This window comes from Ranitomeya imitator, chromosome 5 (assembly GCF_032444005.1).
Source record: "Ranitomeya imitator isolate aRanImi1 chromosome 5, aRanImi1.pri, whole genome shotgun sequence".
Lineage (NCBI taxonomy): Eukaryota > Metazoa > Chordata > Amphibia > Anura > Dendrobatidae > Ranitomeya > Ranitomeya imitator.
The window spans coordinates 100,981,658-101,008,004 of NC_091286.1; the positions used below are offsets into that span (position 1 = coordinate 100,981,658).

The 26,347-nt window shown below is 46.5% G+C and overlaps 1 protein-coding gene across 1 annotated transcript in view; it reads left to right on the forward strand.

Moving 5' to 3' along the window:
* Positions 1-26,347, forward strand: part of CST7 (cystatin F) — a 59,959-nt gene that overhangs the window by 13,877 nt on the left and 19,735 nt on the right. Inside the window, exons 2-3 of the mRNA XM_069768973.1 lie at positions 19,364-19,524; positions 19,635-19,748. Of these exons, the coding sequence (XP_069625074.1) occupies positions 19,364-19,524; positions 19,635-19,748 (275 nt within the window). The remainder of the gene's footprint in view (positions 1-19,363; positions 19,525-19,634; positions 19,749-26,347) is intronic.

The window sequence follows — 26,347 nt, forward strand, 5'->3', positions numbered from 1 at the left end:
GTTGACTGATTTGTTCGCTCGCATTAAGGGGGCTAAATGGTTCACTAAGATTGATCTTCGGGGTGCGTATAATCTTGTGCGGATAAAGCAGGGTGATGAGTGGAAAACCGCATTTAATACGCCTGAGGGCCATTTTGAGTATTTGGTGATGCCTTTTGGACTTTCTAATGCTCCTTGTCTTCCAGTCCTTTATGCACGATATTTTCCGTGAATACCTGGATAAATTTATGATTGTGTATTTGGATGATGTTTTGGTTTTTTCTGATGACTGGGAGTCCCATGTTCAGCAGGTCAGGAAGGTTTTTCAGGTCCTGCGGGCCAATTCTTTGTTTGTAAAAGGTTCAAAGTGTCTCTTTGGAGTCCAGAAGATTTCTTTTTTGGGGTATATTTTTTCCCCTTCTACTATTGAGATGGATCCCGTCAAGGTTCAGGCTATTTGTGACTGGACGCAGCCTACATCTCTTAAGAGTCTACAGAAGTTCTTGGCCTTTGCTAATTTTTATCGTCGTTTCATAACTAATTTTTCTAGTGTTGTTAAGCCTTTGACGGATTTGACTAAGAAGGGTGCTGATGTTGCTGATTGGTCTCCTGCGGCTGTGGAGGCCTTTCAGGAACTTAAGCGCCGGTTTTCTTCTGCTCCTGTGTTGCGTCAGCCAGATGTTTCGCTTCCTTTTCAGGTTGAGGTTGATGCTTCCGAGATTAGAGCGGGGGCGGTTTTGTCGCAGAGAAGCTCCGATTGCTCAGTGATGAAGCCATGTGCGTTCTTTTCTAGAAAGTTTTCGCCCACTGAGCGGAATTATGATGTTGGTAATCGGGAGCTTTTGGCCATGAAGTGGGCATTTGAGGAGTGGCGTCATTGGCTTGAGGGTGCTAGACATCGTGTGGTGGTCTTGACTGATCACAAAAATCTGATTTACCTTGAGTCTGCCAAGCGTCTGAATCCTAGACCGGCTCGTTGGTCACTGTTTTTCTCCCGTTTCGATTTTGTGGTTTCATACCTGCCAGGTTCAAAGAATGTGAAGGCGGATGCTCTTTCTAGGAGTTTTGTGCCTGACTCCCCTGGAAATTCTGAGCCCACTGGTATTCTTAGGGATGGGGTGATTTTGTCGGCTGTCTCCCCAGACTTGCGACGTGCTTTGCAGGAGTTTCAGGCGGATAAACCTGATCGTTGTCCGCCTGAAAGACTGTTTGTTCCGGATAATTGGACCAGTAGAGTCATCTCCGAGGTCCATTCTTCTGCGTTGGCAGGTCATCCTGGAATATTTGGTACTAGAGACTTGGTGGCCAGGTCTTTTTGGTGGCCTTCCTTGTCGAGGGATGTGCGTTCTTTTGTGCAGTCTTGTGAAGTTTGCGCTCGGGCTAAGCCTTGCTGTTCTCGCGCCAGTGGATTGTTGTCACCTTTGCCTATCCCGAAGAGGCCTTGGACGCACATTTCCATGGACATTTTTTGAGAGACAGGAAGATCCGAAATAATGTCCATCATCTAGGTTGTGTGTGACCGCTTTTCTAAGATGGTTCATCTGGTACCCTTACCTAAGTTACCTTCCTCCTCTGAGTTGGTCCCTCTGTTTTTTCAGAACGTGGTTCGTTTGCATGGGATTCCGGAGAACATCGTTTCTGACAGGGGATCCCAGTTTGTGTCTAGATTTTGGCGGACGTTCTGTGCTAAGATGGGCATTGATTTGTCCTTTTCGTCTGCATTCCATCCTCAGACGAATGGCCAGACGGAACAAACTAATCAGACCTTGGAAACTTATTTAAGGTGTTTTGTTTCTGCTGATCAGGATGACTGGGTTACCTTTTTGCCACTTGCCGAATTTGCCCTTAATAATCGGGCTAGTTCTGCTACCTTGGTTTCTCCTTTCTTTTGTAATTCGGGGTTTCATCCTCGTTTTTCCTCTGGTCAGGTGGAGCCTTCTGATTGTCCTGGAGTGGACATGGTGGTGGATAGGTTGCATCAGATTTGGAGTCATGTGGTGGACAATTTGAAGTTGTCCCAGGAGAGGGCTCAGCAGTTTGCTAATCGCCGTCGCCGCGTGGGTCCTCGACTTCGTGTTGGGGACTTGGTGTGGTTGTCTTCTCGTTTTGTTCCTATGAAGGTCTCTTCTCCTAAGTTCAAGCCTCAGTTCATCAGTCCCTATAGGATCTTGGAAATTCTTAACCCTGTGTCGTTTCGTTTGCATCTCCCGGCATCGTTTACTATTCATAATGTGTTCCATCGGTCGTTGTTGCGGAAGTATGAGGTACCTGTTGTTCCTTCACTTGAACCTCCTGCTCCGGTGCTGGTGGAGGGAGAATTGGAGTATGTTGTGGAGAAGATCTTGGATTCTCGTGTTTCCAGACGGAAACTCCAATATTTGGTCAAGTGGAAGGGTTATGGTCAGGAGGATAATTCTTGGGTGGTTGCCTCTGATGTTCATGCTGCTGATTTGGTCCGTGCATTTTATAGGGCTCATCCTGGTCGCCCTGCTGGTTTTCGTGAGGGTTCGGTGACCCCCTCCTCAAGGGGGGGGTACTGTTGTGGATTCTGTTTTTGGGCTCCCTCTGGTGGTTACAGATGGTACTGGGTGACTTGTGTTTTCTGCAGTCTCTGGTGTCCACCTGTTCTATCAGGATATGGGAGTTTCATATTTAACCTGGCTTTCTTGTCATTTCCTCGCCGGCTATCAATGTAATCAGCGTGTCTCTTTACCTCTGCTCCCTTCGCCTGTGATCTTCTGGACAAGCTAAGTTTTGATTTTCCGGTTCTATGTTTTGTTTTCATTTTGTCTTAGTCCAGCTTGCAGTTATGTGATCCTTGCTGCTGGTAGCTCTAGTGGGCTGAAATTACTCCTCATGTTCCATGAGTTGGCACATGAGTTCATGTAATTTCAGGATGGTTTTTTGAAGGGTTTTTCGCTGACCGCGCAGTTCACTTTTGTATCCTCTATCTAGCTTTAGCGGGCCTCATTTTTGCTGATTCTGTTTTCATCTCTACGTTTGTGATTTCCTCTCATTTCACCGTTATTACATGTGGGGGGCTGCTATTTCTGTGGGGTGTTTCTCTGGAGGCAAGTGAGGTCTGTATTTCTTCTTATAGGGGAAGTTAGTTCTTCGGCTGGAGCGAGACGTCTAGGATCATCGTAGGCACGTTCCCCGGCTACTGCTAGTTGTGTGGTTAGGTTTAGGAACGCGGTCAGCTCAGTTTCCATCACCCTAGAGCTTGTTTTGTATTTATGCTTGTCCTTTTGTGAACCCTTGCCATTGGGATCATGACAGCATGTCCTATGGAGGACATAGAATGAACTTCAATCCAATATTGCAGCCAGCGGGTAAGGAAAGGGTGAATCAAAAACCCCGCCTCCATGGCTGAAGATTGTTCCCTCCAAATCCAGGTGACAGTGTCCCTTTAAAGGGGATGTCATAATGGCTGCAACCCGGTCTGTGGCCCTGGGCGCCCAATTAAGGGAAAGTCTTTTAGGGGTTTTATGAATAAAGTCTATTGTTCATAACGCCACCTGTGGTGTTCGGTCAGTTGGGACCGACGCTGCTTAAAGGGGTCCTCTGGGGTGATGGTATGCAGCAAGATGGTGACGCTTCCCACAGGTGAAGCAGGATCCCCAGGGCTTCCCAAGTATATGGCAAGATGGTGTAAGCCGACGAATAAGTAGAGGACACAGAGTTTGCAGTCTTTTACCTGGTTTACTGATGGTAGCAAACCTCAGTCCAGGGTACCAAGTGCAGGGAAGCTGTAGTGCGGCAGGCTTGGAGGCAATAGGAGATCCCTCTCCCGGGTGAGGTCCGTAAGCCTTTCCTACTTGTGCCAGATGGCGAGGTCCCTGCGGCTTGAAGCTTGCTGACAGGGTCCCCTCTCTCCTGTCCTAAGACAGATGTCTGTACGATAGGCAGTTTGAGCCTGTTTATAGGATCTCTTGGATGACCCGGCTCTTAGGGTTACTGCTTCACCTCAGACTTGTTACAGGCAATTGACATATAGTTCTATGCCCTCCCGGTTCTGTCGCATGTCCAGGAGAACAACACGACCTCGGGCTCCCGGTACCCGGCTTCGGCGCTCTGGTTCTTAGGGTGTCCTTCCGCTGTTCCCCTCCTGAGCCCTTTCCTCCACTGTGCTTCTTTCCTCTCGGCTCCTTCACAATTCAACTCTCCTTCTGCTTCTCACTCTTTCCAGGGGTAGCAGCTCCCTCATGGCTGCTCCGCAGCCACGTCTGCTCCAGACGTCCTTCTCTTCTCCTCACTCCTCTACCACTCTCCAAGACTGACTGGCCCCTCCTCCAGACCAGGATACATAAAGTCTAAGGAAGCTCCCCTGCATCCGGGTCCTGAGCTCCCCCTCCTGGTCTAGATTTAGATGTGTTGAATGTAAGTGCCTTACCTGATAGAAAGAATCCCCTTGCCTCCAAGCATGACATCACCCTCCCCGAAGTGAAGGCAGCATCGCTGCAGCAACCGGCTACCTGGGGTGCTGCAGTATAATTATATGTTAGGACATGGGCAGCATGCTGGCTCAGTGGTTAGCACTGCAGCCTTGCAGTACTGGGGACCTGGAATCAAATCCCACCCAGGACAACATCTGCAAGGAGTTTGTATGTTCTCCCCTTGTTTCTACCCTCCTGGTATGGAGTGGTAAGATGAACTTGATTGTGCCAAATGGGACTGCACAGTCTGCCCTTCTAATGGAGGTGTACGTTGGCTTCACCTGTATGAGACTAATCCATCAATATCGCCAGTCTATCCTCCTAAAAAAATGGAATTGCACGACAGACATGCTTATACCAGATCTGATAAAAATATATATTTAAAAACCAGTGTATTTTTTTGGTTGAAGTCAGGAAATGGACTGATGGAGCCATTATACCCATTAATTATTTTGTGATTTAAATCATAAAACTGGTAGATTCAAGTAAAGTTGTCACTTAGTTAAATATCCAGTCAGTATGCTTGGTGTATCAGAGGTGATAGTCATCACTTGGTTTTCTTAATTCTTTTTTTGAACTGTTTACAACTAACAATCTACATGGTTGGATTGTATTAGCATCCATTTAAATGGAACTTGTCAGCAGGATTGTGCTCAATAACCTACAGACAGTGTCAGGTCAGCACCGTTATACTGATTACAATTATACCTTGGTTGATGAAGTCCATTTTGTGGTTGTTTAATCTTTATTTTCAGTTTTGAGTTAATGATATGCTCGTGCTCTGGGGTGGCCTGTGGGGGTCTTCATGTGGTGCTATGATTAACTATTCATTATGGCTTCTGACAGGTCACTGATCCCTCACTGACCTGCCCCCTCTTTTACATAATAAATATACAGTATGTACATACTGAAAAAAAAAAAATTCTTCGGCAGGCGCCAGCCGTGGCACCTGCAGTGCAGTATAATCACATGTGTATTGTGTTATTAATAACTGTGCTTGAGGTTATCCTGATAGTATATAAAGCAAATCAATTTTACAATGGCGCCTACTCAGTAGCAGCTATCGGTGTATATAGAGACTTAAAGACACAAAAGAGCACAGTGAGGTCAAAAATACTCTGTTGTAAAAAGAAAATCACAGTAATAAGCAAGTGCTAGTCAAAAGATGAAAAAACAGGGTATTTAGTTGATACTTTTTTTGCAAAAAAATGTATACTAAGCTGCTCCACTAATCGTCAAGGTATACCCATATAGAGCAGTCCTAAATAATGTATATAATCCCTATCTGATGTATTTAAAAACCTGATCATCTGTATATTACCTGTATAAGCAGGGTTAAGAGAAGGAATATCCATGTGGACATGCTGGATGGAACAGCTTTTGATGCAAATGACCCATAAGGAGTGGTGGACTCCCCAGTCTTGTAGAAACAAGAGAACAATTATAGAACCAGAAACACATGGGCTACTTGCACATTGAACAAGTCTGTAGGAACCTGTTCACACGCCACCAAGAAACTGGAAAACACAAAAGAGCACAGTGAGGTCAAAAATACTCTGTTGTAAAAAAAAAACCCACAGTAATAAGCAAGTGCTAGTCAAAATGGCGCCCGCCGCGCCTGCTCAGTAGCAGCTATCGTATTATATAGAGGTGATCCGATAGCTGCATCATGCTCCGGACATATCAGGACATATGAAATCGGCCTAAGGGGTCACAGGGTGGAGGAAGATAAAGTACTAAATGTTCCTACTGGTTTCTGGAACCCCTTTGGCATTCTGCGATGCTCAATCTACACTTGATAGCATAGAGTTGGGTAGATATTGAGCCATCAATATCATTGACACTAGAAGGGTTTCTTACTGTCCATATCTGGCCTTAGCGGGGACCTTCAATAGAAAAGGTCAACAATAGGGGGTAGAAACCCTAGTCAAGACCTTGTTAACCCCTTAGCGACCGCCGATACGCCTTTTAACGGCGGCCGCTAAGGGTACTTAAACCACAGCGCCGTTAATTAACGGCGCTGTGGAAAAAGTGAATAGCGCCCCCCAGAGTCGGATTTTCTTTGGGGTCTCGGCTGCCGGGGGTAGCCGAGACCCCAGAGAACATGATTCGGGGGTTTTTTTTACCCACCCCGCATTTGCGATCGCCGGTAATTAACCGTTTACCGCCGATCGCAAAAAAAAAAAAAAAAAACGCAATCTTTTTAATTTCTCTGTCCTCCGATGTGATCGCACATCAGAGGACAGAGAAAATGGGTCCCAAGTGGCCCCCCAATACTTACCTATCTCCCCCAATGCTCCTCGTGTCTCCCGGTGGGCGCCGCCATCTTCAAAATGGCGGGCGCATGCGCAGTACGGCCGCCGGCCGGCCCCGCGACAATCTTTGGGGTCTCTGCTGCCGGGGGTAGCCGAGACCCCAAAGAGCATGATTGGGGTCGGTTTTACCGACCCCTGTTTTGCGATCGCCGGTAATTAACTGTTTACCGGCAACCGCAAAAAAAAAAAAAGAAAAAAAAAAAAGTAAAGTGTAATTCTCTGTCCTCTGATGTGATCGCACATCAGAGGACAGAGAAATAGGGGGATTCGGGAACCCTAGCATACTCACCTGTGTCCCTGGATCCTCTTGCTGCTCCTCCTGGCCGCCGGCAGAAGAAAATGGCGGGCGCATGCGCAGTGCGCCCGCCATCTGTCTCCATCTGCCGGCCGGCAGGAGAACAGCAGTTGGGGCTAAAATTAGGGTTAGGGGTAGGGCTAGGGTTAGGGCTAGGGTTGGGGCTAAATTTAGGGTTGGGGCTAAATTTAGGGTTAGGGTTGGGGCTAAATTTAGGGTTAGGCTTCTTTCACACTTACGTCGGTACGGGGCCGTCGCAATGCGTCGGCCCGACATACCGACACACGTTGTGAAAATTGTGCACAACGTGGGCAGCAGCTGTAGTTTTTCAATGCATCCGCTGCCCAATCTATGTCCTGGGGAGGAGGGGGCGGAGTTACGGCCACGCATGCGCGGTCAGAAATGGCGGATGCGACGTACAAAAAAACGTTTCATTGAACGTTTTTTTTGTGCCGACGGTCCGCCAAAACACAACTGATCCAGTGCACGACGGACGCGACGTGTGGCCATCCGTCACGATCCGTCGGCAATACAAGTCTATGGGCAAAAAATGCATCCTGCGGGCACATTTGCAGGATCCGTTTCTTGTCCAAAACTACGGATTGCGACGGAATGCCAAACGACGCAAGTGTGAAAGTAGCCTTAGGGCTAGGGTTAGGGTTGGGGCTAAAGTTAGGGCTAGGGTTGGGGCTAAAGTTAGGGTTAGAGTTGGGATTAGGGTTAGGGTTTGGATTAGGGTTGGCATTAGGGTTATGCTTGGGATTAGGTTTAGGATTAGGGTTAAGGTTAGGGTTGTGATTAGGGGTGTATTGGGATTAGGGTTAGGTTTGAGGTTAGGGTTGAGATTAGGATTAGGGGTGTGTTGGATTTAGGGTTTTGATTAGGGTTATGGTTAGGGTTGACATTAGGGTTGTTTTGGGGTAAGGGTTGTGATTATGGTTAGGGTTAGTGATTAGGATTATGGATCAGGTTGGGATTAGGGTTAGGGGTGTGTTGGGGTTAGGGTTGGAGCTAGAATTGGGGGGTTTCCACTGTTTAGGTACATCAGGGGGTCTCCAAACACGACAGCCAATTTTGCGCTCAAAAAGTCAAATGGTGCTCCCTCCCTTCTGAGCTCTGCCGTGCGCCCAAACAGTGGGTTACCCCCACATATGGGGCATTAGCGTACTCGGGATAAATTGGACAACAACTTTTGGGGTCCAATTTCTCTTGTTACCCTTGTGAAAAAAAAAACTTGGGGGCTACAAAATCTTTTTTGTGGAAAAATATATATATATATATATAATTTTTTTTTTTTATGACTCTGCATTATAAACTTCTGTGAAGCACTTGGGCATTCAAAGTTTTCACCACACATCTATATAAGTTCCTTGGGGGGTCTAGTTTCCAAAACGGGGTCACTTGTGGGGGGTTACTACTGTTTAGGTACATCAGGGGCTCTGCAAACGCAACATAACGCCCACAGACCATTCTATCTAAGTCTGCATTCCAAAATGGCGCTCCTTCCCTTCCGAGCTCTGCCGTGCGCCCAAACAGTGGTTTACCCCCACATATGGCGCATCAGCGTACTCGGGATAAATTGGACAACAACTTTTGGGGTCCAATTTATCTTGTTATCCTTGTGAAAATAAAAACTTGGGGGCTAAAATATCTTTTTTGTGGAAAAAAATTTTTTTTTATTTTCACGACTCTGCATTATAAACTTCTGTGAAGCACTTGGGCATTCAAGGTTCTCACCACACATCTAGATATGTTCCTTAAGGGGTCTAGTTTCCAAAATGGGGTCACTTATTGCGGGTTTCCACTGTTTAGGCACATCAGAGGCTCTCCAATCGCGACATGGCGTCCAATCTCAATTCCAGCCAATTCTACATTGAAAAAGTAAAACGGCGCTCCTTCACTTCCAAGCTCTGCGGTGCGCCCAAACAGTGGTTTACCCTCACATATGGGGTATCGACGTATTCAGGAGAAATCGCACAACAAGTTTTGTGGTCTAATTTCTCCTGTTACCCTTGTGAAAATAAGAATTTGTGGGCAAAAAGATCATTTTTGTGTAAACAAAAGCGATTTTTTTTTTTATTTTCACGGCTCTACGTTATAAACTTCTGTGAAGCACTTGGGGGTTCAAAGTGCTCACCACACATCTAGATAAGTTCCTTAAGGGGTCTAGTTTCCAAAATGGTGTCACTTGTGGGGAGTTTCCACTGTTTAGGCACATCAGGGGCTCTCTAAACGTGACATGGCGTCCGATCTCAATTCCAGCCAATTCTGCATTGAAAAAGTCAAACGGCGCTCCTTCACGTCTAAGTTCTGCGGTGCGCCCAAAAAGTGGTTTACCCCCACATATGGGGTATTGGCGTATTCAGGAGAAATTGCATAACAAAATTTATGGTTACATTTCTGTTTTTACACTTGTGAAAATAAAAAAAATGGTTCTGAATTAAGATGTTTGCAAAAAAAAAGTTAAATGTTCATTTTTTCCTTCCACATTGTTTCAGTTCCTGTGAAGCACGTAAAGGGTTAATAAACTTCTTGAATGTGGTTTTGAGAACCTTGAGTGGTGTAGTTTTTAGAATGGTGTCACACTTCATTATTTTCTATCATATAGACCCCTCAAAATGACTTCAAATGTGATGTGGTCCCTAAAAAAAAATGGTGTAAAAATGAGAAATTGCTGGTCATCTTTTAACCCTTAACTCCCTAACAAAAAAAAATTTTGTTTCCAAAATTGTGCTGATGTAAAGTAGACATGTGGGAAATGTTATTTATTAACTATTTTTCGTGACATATCTCTCTGATTTAAGGGCATAAAAATACAAAGTTTGAAAATTGCAAAATTTTAAAAATTTTCGCCATATTTCCATTTTTTTCATAAATAATCGCAAGTAATATCGAAGAAATGTTACCACTAACATGAAGTACAATATGTCACGAAAAAACAATCTCAGAATCAGCGGGATCCGTTGAAGCGTTCCAGAGTTATATCCTCATAAAGTGACAGTGGTCAGAATTGCAAAAATTGGCCTGGTCATTAAGTACCAAATTGGCTCTGTCACTAAGGGGTTAAGATGATGATAGTGAAAAACGGTTGGTGTTTCTACGTGGAAGAAAAATCACTGATGTTTGAATGAGACCTAATGCACTTACTAAGCACACGCTTTTTCCAAATACTTTGCATATTGATGCTCTGCTGTTTTCATCTGTGTATTAAAAAGTACTCGTAGCTTAGAGAGGTACCAGAAATCTTTGCAGTCATCTTTTCTGTTAGATATAGGGTGGTGACCTACAGATAAACCGCCACTGTTTCTCACTTTTCATATCTTTGTAAAAAAAAATCATATTCTACACGTCATAAAATAGATAAAAACCTCAGATTTAATGTTCTTTTCTGTTCTATTTCCTGCCAATCTCTGGTTAGGACAAAAATAAACATCAGAATATGCTACAAATTGTTACAAGATAAAACATAAAAAGCAAATACCCAACAGCTCTATCTTGGTCTCATCTGTCCACAAGACGCTATTCCAAAAGGATTTTGACTTACTCTCATATACTTTGGCAAACTGCAGTCTAGCTTTTTTAAGTCTGTCAGCAGTGCGATCCTCCTGGATCTCCTGTCATAGGGATTCATTTCATTCAGTTGTCTACAGATAGTTCGCGCTGACACTGATGAACTCTAAGCCTGCAGGACAGCTTGAATTTCTTTGGAACTTGATTTGGGTTGCTTATACACCATCCAGGCTATCCTGCAACTTTTCATCAATTTTTCATTGCCGTTCACATCCAGGGACATTAGCTACTGTGCCATAGGTTGTAAATTTTCTTTATTTATGTTGCGCACTGTAGACAAAGGAACATCAAAATCTCTGGAGTTGGACTTGAAACCTTGAGATTGTTGCTATTGTTCAACAATTTTGATTCTCAAGTCCACCGTTCTCTTGTCCTCTTTCTGTTTTCCATGCTTAGTGTGGCGCGCACACGCACACACAATGCAAAGATTTCGTTAACTTCTCCCCCTTTTTTTATCTGATTTCAGGTGTTATTTTCATATTGCCCACACCTGTTACTTGCCACAGGTGAATTTGACCCAGCATCAAGTACTTGAAAAGTGCAAATTTTGTCCAGCCCGTTTTTGGGGTTTTATGTTCGGGGCAAGGTTTCTCCTGCAGAGTGTGACATGCCTGGTCTGGCACACCAGTATTATTATTCTGGTGCTTTGCCCGCCTCTTCCCAGTGGCGATGGCAGGTGGGTTTTATATTTGTGGGGTTGAGGTCACCTTTGTGTTGTCCGGTGATATAAAGCCCATGGGTTACTAATGGAAAAGCGTCTATAAGACTTTTTCTCACTGTGCTCACCGAGGTCACCTCACTTCAGGGGCCCAGCTGGGGACACAGCCACAGTGACCAGCGGAAACCTCGATGATGTCAATGCTAGTCACTAATGCTTCACTTGCAGCAGTTCATTCCTTAGTGTTTCTCAGCCTGGAAGCATCGTCCAGCTTGAAAACTTTTTATTCCCAGACATGGTCACATGATAACCCTGTTGATCTGGTGTAGGAGGAGTCTGAGGACAAGAAAAATAATAAACAGTGAACCGTACGTCTTTTTTGGTGTGGGAAGTGGTTCATGGGAATACACCAGAAAAAAAAGAACATTTGAATTGCTTTTTATGTTCTGCTGCTGTCATCTGGTGGGGTTGAGAAGTCTTGGCCAATCCAGGCCTTGTTCATTTTGAGAACAGTCAGTGTTTTCAGTTGACAGGTGGATGCGCCTATTAGTTTTTATGCTCCTAGCGGCACCAAAAACCCACTGAATCAACTTAAGCAGGGAGGGAGAAGTGACTGTGGCTTGCAAGCTTCAGATTTGCCTCAACTCCATGTAAGATAAAAATAAAGAGGCATTCATACAATGGGAGAAAGGCCCTTTGTGTGAATAAATGGACAAAGGACTTGAGGTGTTCTTTCCCCAAGATGGGTTGGAGACGTTTCTCCCACATGTTTCATAAATTTTCATTGGCCAAGGTCTCCAAGGAGATAAAAAAATGTTTTGAAACCCCTGCTTCAATATATTTGAAGCTTCGTGATTGCCTGATGCCCTGAGCCAGTTTGACACCCCAGGAATCCGGCTGTCACAGTGGTATTGCCTTCTTCATGGGGAGGGTGATGCTATGCCTAGAAGCGAGAAGGATCTCCTTAACAGGTAACACTAACATACAACACTTTTCTGACTCCAGGCCTGAAGGGGGAGCTCTAGACCTGGTTTCAGGATAGCTTCCCTATATATATTCTGGCTGGAAGAGGAGTTAGGGTAGATTGTAGGAGACAGTGAGGGGAGAAGGAGCACAGGAGAAGAGACACAGGAGAAGAGAGAAACTGGAGTGGAGCTGCGCGTGGGCTCCCTCCAGGATTAAGCGCAAGAAACCAGACGTCGGAAGTCTGAGGTTGTGGGGGAACTGTATGCCCCACAGCAGAAACCAGTGGGCAGGAGATTCCAAGTCTCCTGGCCACAATTACACCTGAAGGCACAGGAGCAGATTAGAGCCCGGAATCGCCACGAGAAAGGACACCTGTAAAAAGGCTCGAGTTGCCTGCCATGCGAGTAGTGTCCACCTAAAAGGACAGACTGAGAGAGGACCTTGTATGAAGCCTCAGGCAGCAAGTGCCTGAGAATACAGCGCAGAAAGGAAGGCTTCCAACCCCAACCCCCCCCCAAAAAAAAAACAAGATATCTATTAGATTCCAATCGAACAATTAAAATAATATATTATCACTGCCAAATTTTAATCTTTGTGAATTTACTAGATAGTTTTGTACAAATTAACTGTTATATTTATATGCAAGGGGTAGAATTGCTGTTTAGGACCTGCAGTTCCAGTCAGGTGACTTGGACTGTCCTTGGTATTGGTCCAAGCACAATATATAAGAATCAGTATATGCCTGTTAGGATTATGCATTGACTAAGATCTGACACCATCGAAACGCATCGCATATTCTTCTGTACCTAAGCATTTGCACAATAGCAAGGAATTATGGAATTGAAGGAATTTTAATAAATGAATAAAGAAACATTGTTTTATGGAGCTGGAACGCTTTCTTTCTCTAGTAGCCTTCCACGACAGCCACCAGGAGGTTGTCTCCACACCCTAATGGGGGACAGGGAGCACAAGAGGTTAAAAAACCCCTCCCACCTCCCATTAACCATTGTCTTTCCTGTCCCTCATGGGGCATGGAGAGGTTACTGGTGCGCTGCAGCGGCGGCTCTAGCAGTGTACCTGTTTTCTATTTTTTTTTTTTTTTTGCCGGGCACTAATGGTCGGGCCCCCCGGGGCTTCCTCCTGCGCTGTGCCTCCCGTCTCCTCCGGATTCTGGGACCGCGTTCCCGGTCCTCCTGCGTCCTCTTGCGGGGACAAAGCTGGCCGGTGAGCCCACCCGGAGGCCTCCCTGAGCTTTCCGGCGTCTCCCCCTCCTGCGCACGCTGTTCGGCGACCCGGAAATCAGGTGACTCTTCACTTCCGGGTCGGCGCTCCAGTACAGGAGCGACACAGTCCAGCGCTATGGATCACCGAACGGCGTGCGAGGCACGCTGCATCCTCGCACGCCTGCCTGGGACTGCGGAGGGGAAGGGGCGGCTAATTGCCACGCGCTGGTGCAGGCTTATTTTCTATATAAGCTGCGAAGACGTCTCAGTTAAGCCTGCTGTAAGCATGGATTCGTCTTGCCCTGCAGCTGCAGAGCCCAGCGCTCCTCAAGCCCTAGTAAGTGTGGCAGAGGGGGTCCCATTTAAAGGTAGTTATATACCTTCTTACATCGCTTCCTCTCTCTTTTGAGGGAGTCAAGCCTGGCCCTAAAAGCATTACCAAATGCAAATGTGCTACCTGTAATGTGAAAATGCCACTAGATTGGGAGAAAAAGTTGTGCCAACCTTGTACAGATAAAATCGTCCGAGCGGAACACCGTTCATTGATTGAAATTCGCTCCCTGGTTAGGCAGGAGGTTCAAATCTTTGGCCACACTCGCCCCACCTCCACCGCCACCACCATCCTCACCTGGTCCATCACTCCCCAAAAAGAGGAAAATCCAGGAGTATTCTGAGTCAGAGTCTGAGGGGTCTTATACATCTTCCTCTGTCAAATGGGAAGATGTGTTACCCCATAAATCTGCGGAAATTAGGAAATATCTTTTTTCCTCTGAATATATTGAGGAATTGGTGTCTGCAGTGAGGAACACCATGGGGCTAAAAGAGGAATCAGTTCCTCAGTCTATACAAGACGAACTGTTCGGTATACATACTGAAAAACAACCTGGGTTTCCCGTCCATAAAAGCATAATAGATATGATTAATAATGAATGGGAATTGCCCGAGAAACGGCTAACAACGCCTCCAGATTTTAAACATGGTTTTCCTCTTGATGAGGATTCAATAAAATGGAGCATCCCAAAAATTGATGTCCAGGTGGCTAGAGTGGCTAATAAAACGGCTCTGCCGTTCGAGGATTCTTCCCAGTTAAAGGACCCCTTAGATAGGAAGATTGAGAGCCTTCTCAAAAAATCCTGGGAAACTTCTACCTCAGCCCTAAGATTCAATATTTCATCCACTTGCATGGCCCGCTCTCTCTTCTGCTGGATAGAAGAGCTAGAAAACCACATCTCTCAGGGTACCCCGAGAGAGGAGGTACTGGACTCCTTGCCTATCTTGCACAGAGTAACAGGGTTCCTTGCAGACGCCTCACTGGAATCTATCCGTGTGGCTGCCAGATCCTTGGTCCAGACAAATTCAGCCAGAAGAGCTCTCTGGTTAAAAATGTGGAGCGGAGACGTTACTTCAAAAATAAAACTCTGTTCCATTCCCTTTAAGGGTGACTACGTGTTTGGGCCCTCTTTAGATGACATCTTAGAGAAAGCCACAGACAGAAAGAAAACCCTTCCTGAACAGAGACCTCCCAGGAAGCGTTTTTTTCGAGCCTCTCAGTCCCAGCCCTCCCAGGGTAAAGGGAAAGGAAAAACCGGGAGGTGGAGTTATGCTAAGGGGAAGCCTAAAAACATCCTTATTCCCCAACAAACACAACAAGAAAAGCAATGACTCCGATCCAGTGGGGGGAGGCTTTCGAACTTCCTTCACAGTTGGCAGAATATCTCCAACAGCCCCTGGGTGGTGAGTGTTATCCAACAGGGTCTACTGATAGAGTTCGATGCGCCTCCTCCCAGGATCTTAAGAGTCACCTCCCCGTCATCTCGGGAGACTCAAAAGTTGATGATGGCTGGAATACAGGACTTGCTAGACTCAAAAGCTATTTCCATGGTCCCGGTGAACGAGCAAGGGGAAGGACACTATTCCCGTACCTTCATGATAAAAAAAGCCTTCCGGGCAATCTCGGATTATAATAAATCTAAAAGCTCTCAACAAATACATAACCTACCGCAAGTTCAAGATGGAGTCAGTAAAAACAGCCATCCCTCTAATAGCTCCTCATTCATATATGGCAACAATAGACCTCAAGGATGCCTATTTCCATATTCCAATGCATCCTCGTCACAGGAAATACCTAAGATTTGCGGTCCAATTCAACCAAAAAATCTTACATTTCCAACACAATGTTCTCCCCTTCGGGATCTCCTCAGCCCCAAGGGTGTTTTCCAGAGTCATGGCGGAAGCAGTAGCCCATATCAGGAGCCAAGACATCGCTATAGTACCGTACTTGGATGACCTGTTAATAACTGGTCCTTCCGCCGAAGTTCTCAATCAGAAAATTTCCAAAACTCTGAACATCTTACAGCTTTTGGGTTGGATTCCAAATCTAAAAAAGTCTCAGCTATCACCATCAAAGGTGAGGAAATTCCTCAGAGTCCTCTTGGATTCAGAAGGTCAAAAATCCTTCCTACCAGAGGAACACCGGATAAATCTAATTTCCAAGGTTTCACACTTCAGAAAACAACGTTCTCCGACTCTACGGGCTGCGATGTCTCTTCTGGGGTCGATGACGGCCTGTATACAATCAGTCCAGTGGGCTCAGAGCCACTCAAGAGTACTGCAGGCACACATCTTAGGGAACTGGAACGGGAATCCAAATTCCCTAAACAGAAGAGTTTACACTCCAGGGAAGGTAAAGGCCTCGTTAACCTGGTGGGCGATCCAATCAAACCTGCTGAAAGGAGTAGACTGGGTGCAAGATCCACTGGTTACAGTGACAACAGACGCCAGTCAAAAGGGTTGGGGAGCAGTGGTTTCGCAAATCCCATTCCAGGATCACTGGAATCAGAGAGAAAGCTCCAGTTCCTCCAACTCCAGAGAATTGTTGGCAGTGGAGAGGGCCCTTCTGGCAGCCAGCAGTCTCATTATAGGTCAACATGTCAGAATTTACTCGGGCAATATGACGACTGTTGCGCATCTAAAACACCAGGGAAGTCCGAAGTTCAACCAATTAAGAGCAATATCAAACAGAATATTTTGCTGGGCAGAGAAACCTCTCCTCTCACTTTCAACGATTCACCTCAGGGGGTCAGTGAACATTCATGCAGATCGCCTAAGTCGTCACGACTTGCATCCAGGAGAATGGAGCCTGAAGGCGGACGTTTTCAGAATGTTGACAGATGGGGTCTTCCCGATTATAGACCTTCTAGCGTCCAGCCAGAATGCACAGGTCGAGAACTACTTCTCCCTAAACCCCAAGGACAGGTCTCAGGGAGTAGACGCCTTCGCTCATACTTGGAGGTTCCATCTAGCATACGTGTTCCCTCCAATACCGTTACTTGCGAAGACCCTCCGGAAGATCCGGGACGATCAGGTCCAGAATATCTTAGTAGCTCCAGCATGGCCGAAGAGGAGCTGGTACCACCTCATCAAAGAACTGAAGGTGGACGGTCCAGTCTTTCTTCAAGTATCAGAAGACCTTCTCTGCCAGGGCCCCTTTTATCATCCGGAACCACAAAAGTTCAAACTGGCAGCCTGGTTATTGAAGCCCAGGTACTAAGAGCTAGGGGCCTTTCAGAGTCAGTAATCTCTACTCTACAGAAATCTAGAAAACCTATTACCAATGCCATATATGGCAAAATCTGGAATAGATTCTCCTCGTGGTGTCATCCTCACAAACCTGACCCTTTTCATCCTAATATTTCACAAATATTAGATTTTTTACAAAAAGGATTAGAGTTGGGGCTGAAGCTAAGTACCTTGAAAATTCAAGTGTCAGCCTTGAGCTCCGTCTTCGATCAAGACCTTGCGGGTCATCGTTGGATAAAGAGGTTTATGGTCGCAGCATCAAGACATTGTCCAAGAAAACAAATTTTCGTGCCATCATGGGACTTAAACATAGCCCTAAAGGGTCTCCTCCTTTTGAGCCATTATCTTGTTCCTCGCAACTTCTGTCCTGCAAGACGGCCTTCTTGGTTGCAATTTCTACTGCAAGACGAGTGGGGAAAATACAAGCCCTTTCAGTGAGAGAGCCTTATCTTACCATAAGGGATGACTCCATCGTGTTCCATCCAGATCCATGTTTTCTACCAAAGGTAGTGTCAGAATTTCATCGATCACAGGATGTAGTCCTCCCATCGTTCTGTCACAATCCTTCAAATCCGGAAGAACACAGATTTCATACCTTGGATGTACGGCGTATAGCGTTATACTACTTAGAACATACTAAATCGTTCAGAATTGACAATCTCTTCGTTCATCTATCTGGCCGAAACAAGGGCAAGAAGGTAGCGAAGAGTACCATTGCCAACTGGATAAAGAAGGCCATTACTGAAGCATACCTAGCTCAGAATATTGCAATTCCTGCGGGCCTAAAGGCTCATTCCACCAGATCTACTTCAACAGAGCAGATTTTCAGGGCAGCAACATGGTCTTCCTTGCACACTTTTACCAAACATTATAGATTGGACTTCTGGTCCAACCGGGATCTTGCCTTTGGCCGAAAGGTTCTTCAGGCTGTGATCCCTCCCTAAATTCAGAATTGGTTGGCATTCCTCCTGGTGGCTGTCGTGGAAGGCTACTAGAGAAAATAGAATTATTCTTACCGTTAATTCGGTTTCTAGGAGCCTTCCACGACAGCATTAATTCCCTCCCGATGTTCTTGGATATTTTTCTAAGAACCTAAAGGTAACCGGTGCTATGGGTTCAGTTGTAAGTCACTGGTTAATGGGAGGTGGGAGGGGTTTTTAACCTCTTGTGCTTCCTGTCCCCCATTAGGGTGTGGAGACAACCTCCTGGTGGCTGTCGTGGAAGGCTCCTAGAAACCGAATTAACGGTAAGAATAATTCTATTTTTTGTTGCTGGATTCAGAATCGCTTCCAGGCTGCCCGGATTCCAAAGATCACCTGTACTTGAACTTCACCAGTAAAAGGTAAAGAGACTGCAACCTTGTGTCCTCCAATTCTTTCCTGCACATCACCATGCATCATCCTTACCAACTGCATTGGGAGCCCTGGGGACTAAGCTCTACCTGTGGGGAGCTATACCACCTCTGCTGCAATTCCATCATCCTCAGTGGACCCCTTTAAGCAGCGTCGACCATCCCTGGCCGAGTACCACAGGTGGTGTCACAAACATTACTACATTAGACTTTATTGCCATTTCCATTAACCCCCTTTTACTGGATGCCCAGGGCCATGGACCAGGTCACCGCTGCCATGACAAATCCCTTTAAGAACCGGCCCGGTTCCGATTACCCCACGGTCCTAGCGGCACTCCACTAGCACAGAAGAAACTGAAGCCAAGAGTCGGATGCCTGAAGGTTATTGTTGTGCCTTAAAGGGAACCTGTCACCCCCAAAATCGAAGGTGAGCTAAGCCCACCGGCATCAGGGGCTTATCTGCAGCATTCTGTAATGCTGTAGATAAGCCCCTGATGTATCCTGAAAGATGAGAAAAAGAGGTTAGATTATACTCACGTGGGCGGTCCGATCCGATGGGCGTCGCGGTACGGTCCGGGGCCTCCCATCTTCATAGGATGACGTCCTCTTCTTGTCTTCACACTCCGGCGCAGGTGTACTTTGTAATCATAGTCTCTGCTCCTACAGTATAGTGCTCTCAGATTACATAGCAAAAACCTGCTGACAGATGACCCTTTAAGCAGTAACATAAGAAACCCAAATAAAAGCCAAAGCTTTTCGAAAATGGCTTAAACAGTAAGCAGTGCTCACACGTGCAAAATTGTCTGAGACCTATTGACACATACACAATACTGGAAATGCTGCCTGAAGCAATTATAATCTAAATTGATCTAAAGGGGGTGAATAGTTTAACATTCAATTATTTTGCTGTATTGTAATGCTAATGGTTAAAAGTGTTTTCTCTATTTTATTTAAAAAAAATTTTGTTTTCTTTTTTTTATGTATATTCTAGACTTCCGCCCATCCGCTGTAAACCCTGGATTTCCTAAAAATGCCAGCACTAATGACCCTGAAGTAAAGAAAGCAATGCGGATAACGGTCTATGCCTTTAATAACATGTCCAATGATATCTATCTTTCCAAAGAATTAGAAATCCAAAAAGCCATGATTCAGGTGTGAACTGTGTAATATTACTTGTGTAGATACACACTCTGGCCCTGATTCTTATCGACTGCATTATGCAACATGTAAATTGTCTACATACATATATTTATTTTTTACAGGTTGTGAAGGGAATCAAGTATATGCTAAGTGCAAAGTTAGCAAGAACAGTCTGTAAAAAGAACACGGAATACATTTTGGATGAATGTGACTTTCAAAAAGGGCCTATGAAAAGAGTAAGAAAATTATATATTATGACTTTATATAGTAATCTTTACCGTTTCTGTCATATTATCATTAAAAATAGGCTGATTCTTATCTTGCGCACTTTCTCACAAATGCCAAGGTGCTTTCCACTATTCTGCTATCAACTTGGTGTCAGTTCAGATTTTGACTGGACAGCTCTGTTTTTCTAGATTAGTTACTTCACAGATTAGATTACATTAGATTCACAATCTAAGGATATGTTCACACGAATAATGTACCAAAGTTGCAGAAGCTGCATTACTACGGTACAGCAAATTTTAAATTAAAGTGTTCATAATGTTATAGGGAACGTTTTACTTCTGGCATGCCTCTGAGTTTGGCCATCAGTATACAGCCATACCCCAAAATTTGAGACTAAAAAGAGACCATGAATAAGGCTTACCGCCAAAATGCAAAGGTCTGTTCAGCTTTATCTTGCTGACCGGTCAGCTACCACTCATGGATGTTTTCGATGGTGAAATAAGTCAGTTTTCATACCTTTACCTGAAATGATGTCTCACCTCTGGGTTCCTCCTCCTTTGCATGCATGAAGTTGATGCACTGAAATCGTCGGTGTAGGTCAATCCAGTCCAGAATCATCTCCCAGTGTGGTGAGCTGACTAGCTTTTTCTATTCTTAAAAGTTTTGTTGCTTCAGTTTTATAGTAGCAATTTGCATTAACTCTAGATTATGAAAAGTGATCAGGTGAAGTGCAAAAGATTAAAGTGCCATTATTTGCCGTGTAAATTAATCACAAAAAACCCCAATTCCACTGAATTTCAGCTCTGTCACCATATGGCCTGTTTACTAAATTTCAGTGACATTCTCATAGGCTTAGAAGAAAGTGTTAACGAGGACAAGGCAACTGATATAACTGTGTTATGCTAAACGAATTATAGAAGCAGACTGTTGCTTTAAAAAGAGGCGGGTGCTTAACCTCTTCGCGCCGCAGCCCTTTTTCGTTTTTACGCTTCTGATTTTTACTCCCCTTCTTCCTAGAGCCAAAACTTTTTTTATTTTTCTATCAATATGGCCATGTGAGGGCTTGTTTTTTGTTGGACGAGTTGTACTTTTGAACGACACAATTAGTGTTGAGCGATACCTTCCGATATCGGAAAGTATCGGTATCGGATAGGATCGGCCGATATTCAAAAAATATCGGATATCGCCGATACCGATACCCGATCCCAATGCAAGTCAATGGGACCAAAATATCGGAATTAAAATAAACCCTTTCTTGCCTTGTAGGTTCATTCTACATGAAGGAAAACAACTAAGAATAATGCCGGATGTATTTGGGGAGGTGGCGGAGTCATAGAGGTTTATCCCAATCAAATAGAATAGCATGTTTTTTTTGTTTTTTTTTTTTAAGACGTTCGGAGTGACAAAGATATTGACTATGTAAATTTTTTTTTTTTATTTTGTCAGATATTGATGTTTCACTATTCCACGCCCTTCCCCTTCTTTTTTTTTCTTTTTTTTTTTTCTTTTCCCACACTTTCATCTTCATCATCATCATCAGCATCTTTGACATCAACTTCTTCTTCACCTTATTCATCTTCTTCTTCATCCTTTACCTTTTTTTTTTTTTTTATTACATTCTTCATATTCATTTTATTCAACTATTATTATTCTTCCTATTCTACATATTCTTTTTATTCCACTGTTATTATTCTTCCTATTCTACTTCTTCATCATATTCTCATTTGTGACAGGCATTCCCGTAGTTATCTATAAAAGTTGGAAGATTACACCTTCCGTTCTGCCAGTCACAAAAGTTACATTTGTCCGCGTTCAGTTTGGCCTGCAGCATCAGGCTTTATCCAGGGGCACCACGAGGAGGAACGGACTCACCCCCATACACTGCTTAGTCTTCTTCTGCATATAATTTAGATAATATCTTTTGCTCTGATATTAAGTCTTATGCTTAATGTTCTTCTGCTCTTTGTTCTGCAGCCTCTTGTTCTTCTGATTCTCGGTCTTCCATGTCGTCGTCTCCAGGGTCGTCCTCTCCAGTGTCGTCATCTCCGCCGTCGTCGTCGGGGTGGTCTTCCGGGTCGTCGTCGTCGGGGTGGTCTTCCCGGTCGTCGTCATCGGGGTGGCCTTCCGGGTCGTCGACTTTAGGGTCTTCAACTTGGAAATGTAGCAGAAGGTACAAGAAGGCTGAGAAAATGCCAAGAACCAGCTGATGGAACTGGAACTCGGATGGCTACCCGAAGGTTCAAGAGCCTATGGAACTACCGAGGACCAGCTGACGTTACTGGAACCCGGTTACTAAGCAGGAGGTGCCCGTGCTAAAAAGCACTACCAAGGACCGCCTGACGTTGGCGGAACTCGGATACCCAGAAGGAGGCACCTAAGCCAAAGGCTCTGCCCGGAACCAGCTGACGGTACTGGAACCAGGATGGGGAGCAGAAGGTACAAGAGCAAAAGACACTGCCGAGAACCAGCTGACGGTACTGGAACCCGGATGGGTAGCCGAAGGTCCAAGAGCCAATGGAACTACCGAGGACCAGCTGACGTTACTGGAACCCGGTTACTAAGCAGGAGGTACCCGTGCCCGAAAGCACTACCAAGGACCACCTGACGTTGGTGGAACTTGGATACCCAGAAGGAGGCACCTAAGCCAAAGGCTCTGCCCGGAACCAGCTGATGGTACTGGAACCAGGATGGGGAGCAGAAGGTACAAGAGCAAAAGACACTGCCGAGAACCAGCTGACGGTGCTGGAACCAGGTGGTGGACCTGAAGGTCCACAGGAGAGGAGAGAACAGCTAGGCCGCGAGGCAGCCGCAGTTACCGAACCCCAACAGTCCTACAGGGGGAGCTGGGCCTACTAGCACTACAGAACCAGCCAAAACTACCAGTTCACGCAGCCCACATAGGAAGCTCCTAAACTGGAGGCACCCTGGAGTTGGCTAACCCGACCGCAACACGACGGGGCAAGCATAGGCGTCTCAGCGAGTTTGACACAACCCGGAAACAGCTGACGGTGCTGAAACCAGGTTTGGCACGAGGGAGTACCTGTGACAAAAACACTGCCGAGAACCAGCTGGCGGTGCTGGAACCCAGATGCGTTGCCCCAGTGTGCAAGAGCCAATGGCACGACCGAGGACCAGCTGACGGTGCTGGAAGCCGGTTACTAAGCTGTAGGTGCCCGCGCTTAAAAGCACTACCAAGGACCGCCTGACGTTGGCGGAACTCGGATACCCAGGAGGAGGCACCTAAGCCAAAGGCTCGGCCCGGAACCAGCTGACGGTGCTGGAACCAGGTGGTGGACCCGAAGGCCCACAGGAGAGGAGAGAACAGCTAGGCCGCGAGGCAGCCGCAGTTACCGAACCCCAACAGTCCTACAGGGGGAGCTGGGCCTACTGGCACTACAGAACCAGCCTTGACTACCAGTTCACGCAGCCCACATAGGAAGCTCCTAAACTGGAGGCACCCTGGAGTTGGCTAACCCGACCGCACCACGACGGGGCAAGCATAGGCGTCTCAGTGAGCTTGACACTACCCGGAAACAGCTGACGGTGCTGGAACCAGGTTTGGCACGAGGGAGTACCAGTGACAAAAACACTGCCGAGAACCAGCTGGCGGTGCTGGAACCCAGATGCGTTGCCTATTAAAGATTGTCTTCCTAGAGCCCCAACTAGCGGTGCTGGAGCAAAGGGTAAGCAGGGGGAGCAGAGTGTAGGCCGAAGCCTGCACTGGAGGCAGCTTTGTGTCAGCGTTGCGTTTGCAGGACACTTTGCCGGCTACAAAGTGTGGGAACAGCTGGCGTTGCTGAACCCCACTAACACAATGGCGGGTGTTTTTCTCTGTGCAGCTAGCACTTGCGGGCAAAAACTAGCGATGTTAGAGCCCGTGGTGAAGCAGGAGGAGGAGGAGAGGAGCAGAGTGTAGGCCGAAGCCTAGTTGAACCAATTTCAAAGGAAACCTTTAACCCCCCCCTCAGGTGTTACAAAGTACAAGAGACACACCTTGTGCAGTATTAATGCTGCACAAGTGAAAGGTTGCTCTATTAATTTGTCTACTTGCACACGCTGAATGAAAGACGTACACAATTTAGCCCATTCTACAGTCAAACTGTAGTGGATGCGTGACTTGGCTTTTTAAGGAGACGCAGCACAGGTGTCCCAAATAACGCCTTGGTGCTTGGCGCAGCTTCCTGAGCGTTATTTGCTGTACAGGAGTCTGCACTCTTGTGTTATCCCTTGGCAATGCCCTGTTAGAGCTGCCCGTCTTATGACCTCATTTCATGTTGGCCGGTGCGGTTAACGATGGCCATAAATCCCAGACCCACAGTGCCTTTTCATAAAGTCACACTGCGGTGCTGGAATTCGTGGCCTTGAGCAGTAAATATTTTGGCCGCTCACACACGTCCTTACACCTGCTTCAGACTGGGCGGCCTCTGCTGATCCCTTCTCGCATGCCGCGGCCATGAGGCTGCACAGTCTGAAGAAGGCGGAAGGAGATGAGTTAAGACAGGCGAAGATATGCACTGCTCGTGCCCATCAATCACACCCTCGCAGTCAAAATAAGTAAGACAACGAGGAGCATTGTTTCAGGCAGGGCGGACGCACAGGCGCAACAAGCCAACCAATGATGTCAGAAGACGGGAAGCGCTACCAAGGGGGGTGCTGCGTATCATTAGAAAGGAAAGTCACACCTCAGGGACAGTGGAATGGTCTCAATGAGACACATTTTGTACGTTTTGAGTTCCACGTGGGCAAGGAGAAAAAGTCAGCCACCTTGTACAAATGCAGCATTACTGCTGTACAAGGTGGCTGTTATACATAGAAACACCTGGGGAGGTGGGGCCAGGTTCCCTTTAATTTCAGTTCATGTGCCTGCGTGGCGTTTGCAGGTCACGTTGCCGGCTACACAGCAGGGGAACAGCTGGCGGTGCTGAACCCCACTAACACATTGGCTGGTGTTTTTCTCTGTGCAGCTAGCACTTCCGGGCAGAAACTGGAGGTGTTTGAGCCCAGGGTCAGCAGGAGGAGGAGAGGAGCAGAGTGTAGGCCGAAGCCTGCACTGGTGGCAGCTTTTGGTCGGTTGTGCCAGCGTGGCTTGTGCTGGACACGATGCCGGCTACACAGCAGGGGAACAGCTGGCGGTGCTGAACCCCACTAACACATTGGCTGGTGTTTTTCTCTGTGCAGCTAGCACTTCCAGGCTACAACTGGCGGTGTTATAGCCCAGGGTCAGCAGGAGGAGGAGAGGAGCAGAGTGTAGGCCGAAGCCTAGTTGAACCAATTTCAAAGGTAACCTTTAACCCCCCCTCAGGTGTTGCAAGGTACAAGAGCCACACCTTGAACTGCATTAATGATGCACAAGTTAAAGGTTGCTCTCTTAATTTTGCTCCTTGCACACGCTGAATAAAACACGTACACTATTTAGCCCATTATACTGTCAAACAGTAGTGGAGGCGTGACTTGTCTTTTTAAGGAGACGCAGCACAGGTGTACAAATTTACACCTAGGTGCTGGGCGCAGATTCCTTACTGTTGTTATTTGCAGTACAGGAAACTGCGCTCTTGTGTTATCCCTTGGCAATACCCTGTTAGTGCAGGCCGTCTCATGACCTCATTTCATGTTGGCCGGTGCGGTTAACGATGGCCATAAATCCCAGACCCATAGTGCCTTTTCCTAAAGTCACACTGCGGTGCTGGGATTCGTGGCCTTGTGCAGTAAATATGTTCACCACTCACACATGTCCTTACACCTGCTTCAGACTGGGCGGCCTCAGCTGATCCCTTATCGCATGCCGCGGCCATGAGGCCGCACAGTCAGAAGAAGGCGGAAGGAGGGGAGTGAAGACAGGGGAACATATGCACTGCTCGTGCCCATCAATCACACCCTCGCAGTCAAAATATGAGACAACGAGGGGCGTTGTGTCGGGCAGGGCAGACGCACAGGCACAGCCAGCCAACCAATGATGTCAGAAGACGGGCAGCGCTAACAATGGGGGTGCTGCGTGTCATTAGAAAGGAAAGTCACACCTCAGGGACAGTGGAATGGTCTCAAAGAGACACATTTTGTACGTGTTGAGTTCCACGTGGGCAAGGAGAAAAAGTCAGCCACCTTGTACAAATGCAGCAGTACTTCTGTACAAGGTGGCTGTTATACATAGAAACACCTGGGGGTGGGGGGCAGGCTCCCTTCAATTTAAGTTCATGTGCCTGCGTGGCGTTTGCAGGACACGTTGCCGGCTACACAGCAGGGGAACAGCTGGCGGTGCTGAATCCCACTAACACATTGGCTGGTGTTTTTCTCTGTGCAGCTAGCACTTCCCGGCAGAAACTGGAGGTGTTTGAGCCCAGGGTCAGCAGGAGGAGGAGAGGAGCAGAGTGTAGGCCGAAGCCTGCACTGGTGGCAGCTTTTGGTCAGTTGTGCCAGCGTGGCTTGTGCTGGACACGTTGCCGACTACACAGCAGGGGAACAGCTGGCGGTGCTGAACCCCACTGACACATCACCTAGTGTTTTTTCTGTGTAGACAACACTTCCAGGTGGCAACTGACAGTGTTGAAACCCAGGGAATCAAAGAGGAGCAGAGTGTAGGCCGAAGCCTGCAGTGGAGCAAGTTGAAAGG